Source organism: Lotus japonicus, chromosome 4 (genome assembly GCF_012489685.1).
Source record: "Lotus japonicus ecotype B-129 chromosome 4, LjGifu_v1.2".
Lineage (NCBI taxonomy): Eukaryota > Viridiplantae > Streptophyta > Magnoliopsida > Fabales > Fabaceae > Lotus > Lotus japonicus.
The window spans coordinates 66,740,138-66,747,265 of record NC_080044.1 but is presented as its reverse complement, the minus strand read 5'-3'; the positions used below and the strand labels follow the sequence as shown (position 1 = coordinate 66,747,265).

The 7,128-nt window shown below is 37.5% G+C and overlaps 1 protein-coding gene across 1 annotated transcript; it reads right to left on the bottom strand.

Annotated features, from left to right (window-relative positions):
• Positions 1 to 3,626: 3,626 nt before the first annotated feature.
• Positions 3,627 to 5,640, bottom strand: LOC130714563 (RING-H2 finger protein ATL13). The gene has a single exon (XM_057564471.1). The coding sequence runs from the start codon at positions 5,412 to 5,414 to the stop codon at positions 3,849 to 3,851; it is 1,566 nt and encodes a 521-aa protein (XP_057420454.1). The 5' UTR covers positions 5,415 to 5,640; the 3' UTR covers positions 3,627 to 3,848.
• Positions 5,641 to 7,128: the final 1,488 nt, after the last annotated feature.

Below are 7,128 nucleotides of genomic sequence, written 5' to 3'. Positions count from 1 at the left end.
AAAAGAGGGAAAATATGAGATGTGATAGATGATAAGATGAGAGAGATAGAAATAAAAGGAGGTGAAAATAAAGTGTTTAAAAAATGAGGTGTGTATACAATGGCGGAACTACATAGAGACAAGGGAGGGCCATGGCCCCCCAATGTTCTAGAAATTTCTTTAATAATGAAGAGGAATTAAATATTTTTTGTGTTAATAATTCTTACATATATATTACGGTGCATATTATGGCAATCTAGACGGATTGTCCTAGTGGTAGAAGCTTTCCCCTTTTACCATAGCTTATAAGGTTTGATCCCACCTCACCTTTTTTTTAGTAATATTTGATACAATTTCATTTTTGTTAGTCCTTACATTAAGCATTGTCAAAATTTCCTATTTTACTTATTATCACTTAACTTTTATACTCACCTTTTTTTTTAGTAATATTTGATACAATTTCATTTTTGTTAGTCCTTACATTAAGCATTGTCAAAATTTCCTATTTTACTTATTATCACTTAACTTTTATACTCACCTTTTTTTTAGTAATATTTGATACAATTTCATTTTTGTTAGTCCTTACATTAAGCATTGTCAAAATTTCCTATTTTACTTATTATCACTTAACTTTTATACTCACCTTTTTTTTAAGTAATATTTGATACAATTTCATTTTTGTTAGTCCTTACATTAAGCATTGTCAGAATTTCCTATTTTACTTATTATCACTTAATAACTTTTATACTATTAGTTAGTACAAGAATCAAAACAATATATTTTTTCTTTGCAAAAAAAAATGTGTGTCGAAAATATAATAGTCTTGAAATATTTTTATTCGTTACATGCAAAAAGTTAATAGTCTCATAGTATAACATAAAAATATGAATTTCATTTTTTTTCAAGAGAAACAACTTTTGAGAAGAAAAAAATTAATTAAATGCAAAAAATAACTCGAGAATAGAAACTTTAAAAAAAAATGAAAAAGCAAATTTCAATTTTGTGTGTATATATACATGTCTATTGTTAATAAAAAAATTTAATTTATATTTAAAATTTAGCCCCTCATATTATTTTTCCTAGTTCCGCCACTGTGTGTATATATCATTACTCTTAATTGATTTACCACTTTTATGCGTCTATTATTGGACAAATCAAAGGCTTGTTTCAGTGCCGATGGCAGGTTCGTTGGAAAAATCTATAAGCAAAAGCTATGGTTCAACTAGATGCTCGAGTCTTGACTAAAAAGTCAAGTCAACATGGAAATCCCGATGAAGGAACATCAAGGCAAAATAAAACGGATATTTGATTTTTTTCTTTGTCACAAAATTATCTATATTTAATGTTATTGCTAAAATTTCATTCAGCATATTAAAGAGAACCATTGAAGACGCGTTCGAGGAATGTAAAAATAGAAAAACGAGTATCAATGGCAATTCAAATTTACACCGTAGGATTCTTGTCCTTGAGGTCGTCCGACGGATGAACATGAGGTAGATGAGGAACAACCGACCAATTAATTTTAAAAGAAAAATGCAAAAAATGTTGGGAAGTGATTTTTTTATTTTTCACCATTAATGAGACTTATTGTTATTAGTTTTACACTTAATGGATTTTAAATGTTTCCACATTTTGAGGCAAGATAAGACAATTAGCATTTTTTATGACCACGATTCAAATTTGTGTTCCCGTACTCCTATTCAAGACGATTGAGGATCGCAACTGACAAAGTTGGCTTACAAAGACGAGTCTCAGAGACACACTTCGGCCTATTAGCCTCAGTGTCTTGAGGGCTTATGGTCCCGTCCTCTCAGTGCAAGATGACCGAGGAGGCGAGGATCAAGACGCACAGTGACCAACAAAGTTTAAAACGATTACAAGGTAAAGTCTCAAAGGCACACTTCAACCTATTTAGGGGCTTGTGTTTAGTGTTCTCATCCCGTATCTGAGGCAAATTTCACATGATCTCATTCTTATTCAAGGTTTCTGGCCTACTGCCAGATCACACCAAATTTTAATAAATGGTAACCCATGTTATCCTGGCCACTCTGCAACGCCACAAGTTTAATGGTAACCCAAACATAAAACAAACGAATAAAGACATTTATCATCATGTCATGTGCACAACATAGCCACTCGTGATGTAACAACTGCCACTCCAATCCAACTTGTGCCCCTCGCGTTCGTTAACTTGCAATTCCTGTGGTTGCCAATAATGCTATTGCAGTTAACATACACAACACCCTTCTATACTATGTACTCAAATCATGAAGCAACACTACAATAATTAGTGTTATTAGCTCAATAATAAGCCTAAGCATGCATGAGAAACTAAAAGGTGAGACAAGTTGCAAATTTTCAGAGACCCAGGTACTCTAATATCAGAAAAATGGCATCATTCACTAGGGTTGATATTATTAAAGAGGTTGGTATGCCAAGTAAAGGGTTAGGTGCACAAATTACAGCACAGACAGCTGCATCCAACCGTTCCCGTGACCATATTAACATCACCCATCAATGTAGTATTCAATTTAGTGCAGTGAGTCACAACCTCATTGAATAAATGCAAGTCCCACTATGCTTCCACGAGTCCCTTGCTAATTAATCTTTCTACATCAACAACTCGAAGGAAGGTATTTCAATTTGAATTTGAAATTGAATTTTCATTTCAACCATTATACTAGTCTATAAGGTTAAGGATGGTACTGAATGCTGCATTAAATACTGGGACCAAAACCTCTGCTCAGTTCTTACCTTTTCCACAAAGATGCATTCATGGCTTTCTTAAAGTTTTACATTTTACCTCCACGTCATTTTCCTTCTGCAATTGGTGATGCAGAGTGTCCTACTTGACTACAATTTCAGTACGGTGAAAATTTCTTGTGGGAACATTTGAAAACACAAAATGAATTTACAGTTACTTGCAGTTAAAATCGTGTACAAAAAGCCAGTTTGGGGGATTTTCACCACTAAAAATAGTCAGTGACCTGAGATTGTAATTCAACACCCACTGCAGTGCTTCTACACTCCAAAAGCAATTTTATAGGTGTGTAGCTTGGTGAGCACACAATTTAATGCAGGTTAACTCCAAAAGTTTCATTTTGTAACTAACCTCTCTAGAAGTGATTAACTGATTATGAGATTCTCAACCGCATAACCAAACACTAGTAATGCATGTTTGCATCAGCGCTGTGAGAATTGATTTTAGATATAATTGATTATGGTAAAAGTGAGCTAAAATAAGTTGAAAGTGTAGTGATTTATGTTTAAATACGTTCATGGAAAAGTGATTTCTATAGCGTAATGTTTGTGAAATTTTGATTATGTCCACAGACCACAGCAGAAGCCACCCTCTTTAGTTTCTCTCAGAATTGAGTTTACGACTAACATGAATTCTCCATATCGATTATGAAGCATCTATATAACCACCTAGAGTCAATTCTGGTCAATGAGAATTGATTCTAAGACTCAACCAAACACACTTAGTTTGATGGATTTTGTCACATCACAAGAACACAGAAATGTAACAAGATTATGAAACCAGAGAAAATTTACAAACATAACAAGATAGTACTATCAAGTGAAAACTGAAATCTCAATGTATGAGGATTTTATCTGAACTGGACAGGGAAATCAGGGACGAAGGCAACAAAAGAATCTCTCATATTGAATTGAACATAAACAAACTTGACAAACTTTATGCAGAAATACTTTGTTCAGATCCAACATTTCATTTCACTTTTTCTCAACTTCTCTTGCACCTTTCTACCACTAAAATTATACTATAATAAATCTAGATTCCACAATTATAAGATGTAGTAACAAAAAATTGCTCCAAAAAGAGAGAGGAGATAAACAAAGAGAGAACACTAGAGGTTGGAAGGAGTAGGGGATGAGTGAACAACCTTATTCTGTCTTCCAGTAAGCCAAAGCAAAGTCCTTCTAGCAAAAGAAGGTGCCCTAGCTTGAGAATCCATACTATAGCAGCTCTGGTTTTCTTCATCATAGCCAAACTCACTTCCTCCTCCTCCTCCTCCTCCTCCATTCTCCCATTTCCCAAAATCCATCTCAGAAATAACACTCCTTGTGTCAAATTTGTTTCTCCTAGCCTTCAAATCATCTGCATCACCGACAGAAGCGGCATTGCGCGGTGCCGGGAACCTGAATGAAACAGACCTTCTCGACGAATCCGCCGCCGAATTCGCCCTATCCTTCTTCCCCCTGAGCCAAATCTTTGATATAGAAAAACTTTCCTTTCTGCTCTTTCCAATAGCAGCACCATTTCCACTACAAGCACTTGAAGCCCCAGCAAGATTCTGATCAACTCTAGTTGCATGCAAGCCTGAGAATTTGAAGTCTCTCCTGGATTCACAATCACATTCTGACATTGCAAGCTTGTGTCCTGGGGTCAAAGGCAAAACAAGCTTCTTATTTGACTGTGGCTTGATTGGGGTTTTCTTAATAGGTACCTGCAATGAGGAACTCTCATCCATAACATAAGCAAAAGACCCCATAGAAAAACACCTTCTAGCATCTACATTTTTAGTGCTACTTCCTTCACCATCCCCTCCCTCACCACCATCCACATTCCTGTACTTCCCCAGCTTCACAGTAACCACTTTCTCCACACCATCATCCCCTGCAACTGCAACATTTGAATCAGGACTCTCAATTACAGCTAATTCACCCGATTTGCGAGGTAAATCGACACGCGTTGATCCGAATTCGCTCTCACCGCAGCAACCAAGGCGAGAATGTGTAGTCATAACTGAACTAGTCCTTCCAATAGCACCACCACCCTCAGGGACAATCTCCCTTGAGCTATCACTCCCAGATTCCAGAACAAGAACAATGGGGGAACGGTTATTGTTTGCAGAGAATTCAGGTAGCAAACTCGCTCTACAAAGAGGACAAGTAGAATGTGACAACAACCATGTGTCAATACACTCCATGTGAAAGGCATGGCTACATTTCGGCAACAATCTAAGCTTGTCTTCTGGTTCAAATTCACACAAACAAACAGCACAGTCAAAAGGGTTCTTCAACCCAATGATAGCTTTGAAAGGGAAAACAGGGAGGGTGTCAATGAAAGACTGGTCAACACCAGCATCATGGAGGTGGAAGAGTTGCTGTAACTGGCCTTGAAGGGCGGTGACACTGTCCAAATCATCGGTTTCTCTGCTCGGTGGCCGCCAGAGGAATCTAACGAGGAGGTGGAGCAAACCGGAGATGAAGAAAACGATGGCGAGAATGATGATGATGAGGAGTATGCTGGGACTAACCTTCAAGGCCTTGTCGTTGAAACTGAAACTGCTGCTGCTGTCAGATCGAACGGTGGTGGTGGGTGGTGAAGGTTGAGATTGAGGGAGAAAAAATGGCGGTTGTTCTGACGGAGGTAGAAAGGTGTCTCCTTGTTGAGTGAAATTTCTACCCATTTTGCAGGGGCAGAAGAGAATGAAGAAAAGATTGCAACTCTACTCGAGTGGAGATGGGATCACAGTCACAGAGTGTTTGAAGACACTGTTTGGTGCCATGGTTGGAAGCAGAAAGGTGGGAGGTGAAGAGAGGGACAATGGAATAGAATAGAAGGAAGAAGTGGTTTTGATGGAGACAATTGTGTTGGAGTGTTGTGTTGTGTTACCTCGTTTTCTTTTGTTTTGTTTTGTTTTCACTGTAAAAGATTTGGGGCAGGGAAAAATATATTTGACACCCAAAATCTGGAAAAGGGTCAAGTAAAGAGTTAGAGATCCAACATTCACCGAAGTCAGTGATTTTTCACTGTTTGATTTTGTTCTGGCGATCGGCTAACTTATGCCTCCGAGTGATGGCTCGAGACAATTGTGCTAGCCCGATCAGACCATGTGTCGAGCACCTTGAGTACGGGTAGCTCCATGGTGGGGAGAGGATGTGAATCACCTCAACCATCCCATCGCTAACCCTAGACATCAGCCACGAAGGGCTAGGAGCGAGGCTCGAGATCTAGCTTGAGGCTACTCTAGCTTTTCGAGCAAGTATAAAACGCTCTCTCAACCGGAGCCAAGGTAGGTTTTTCTCACTTCAACACTTAGAGATTTTACAACACAAGCATCAGAGTGCCTTTGCAAGACCCCCACCCTTCCATGCTCAACTACGGCGCTCGGACGTCGTACCTCCTCCCTGCTCGTTCCAGACGCGGCACCCCCTCCCCCATCCAACTCCAGACACAGCTCACCTGATCACCCCCCCCCCCCCCCCGATCAGATTTTAATTAGATGACTCTGTTTCAAATATGTTGAGATTAATGGATAATAGCCTCTTAAAATCGGGCCCTCTTATTTAGATTGGAGAGTCACAAACCATTGACTTCGTCGAGTAGCAAATCCGCATTCTAAAATTTGCCCATGACATAAAAGAGAACTAAATGATTGATATGATAACTAGAGATGAGATAAGAAAAGAAAAATGATTCGCATACATGCATTTAGCAGAGACATTCAACAAACATTTAAAGTGAGAAAATGATAAAATAAAAAAAAAACTAGCAATGCTGATTTTAACACCATTTTTTTAGCAATTTCTCATCAATTATTTGAAATTCAAGTGGAATCTATAAAAATATGGGAGCCACTTTCAATTTTATAGAAATCAAATGAATTTCAACTTATTAATAAGAGAGTGGCGAAAATAGAGTATTAGAGTGATTGTTACTAGCACCTCCCGTGAGAAAATAGGAGAAGAGAGAAGAGTAATTGCTATGATGATTATGTTTGGCATTACATCCAGCTAGGTTAAACTTCATTTGACAAGAATATAGGTAAGGGTAGAGAGATTCAGAGAAAATTGAGGTGTTTGTTTAATGTCGCCATGTTAAAGGCTTTTTTTTTGTAATTAAATATAATTGAGAAAAGAAAAAGAACTAATTAAAAAATATGGGTGGAAATGTATCGATGAAAAAAAAAATTGTCAAAAATTCAAAACTCTTGGGGACAATAAGTCAAAAAAGGAGTTTGTTGGAGCAGGGATTTTAAGGATTTCTTAACAAAGAAAATTAATGATTTGCAAGTCATCGCGGCAGATAAATGAATGATAATGACCCGTAAATAATCTGTCAATTGCCGTGTGAAATTTAATGAGATTAGGTTAGATTGTACCTTTTATGGTTGAAAGTCA

Coding starts and splice junctions, on each gene's coding strand:
- LOC130714563 (XM_057564471.1), bottom strand. CDS start 5,414: ATGGGTAGAAATTTCACTCAACAAGGAGACACCTTTCTACCTCCGTCA.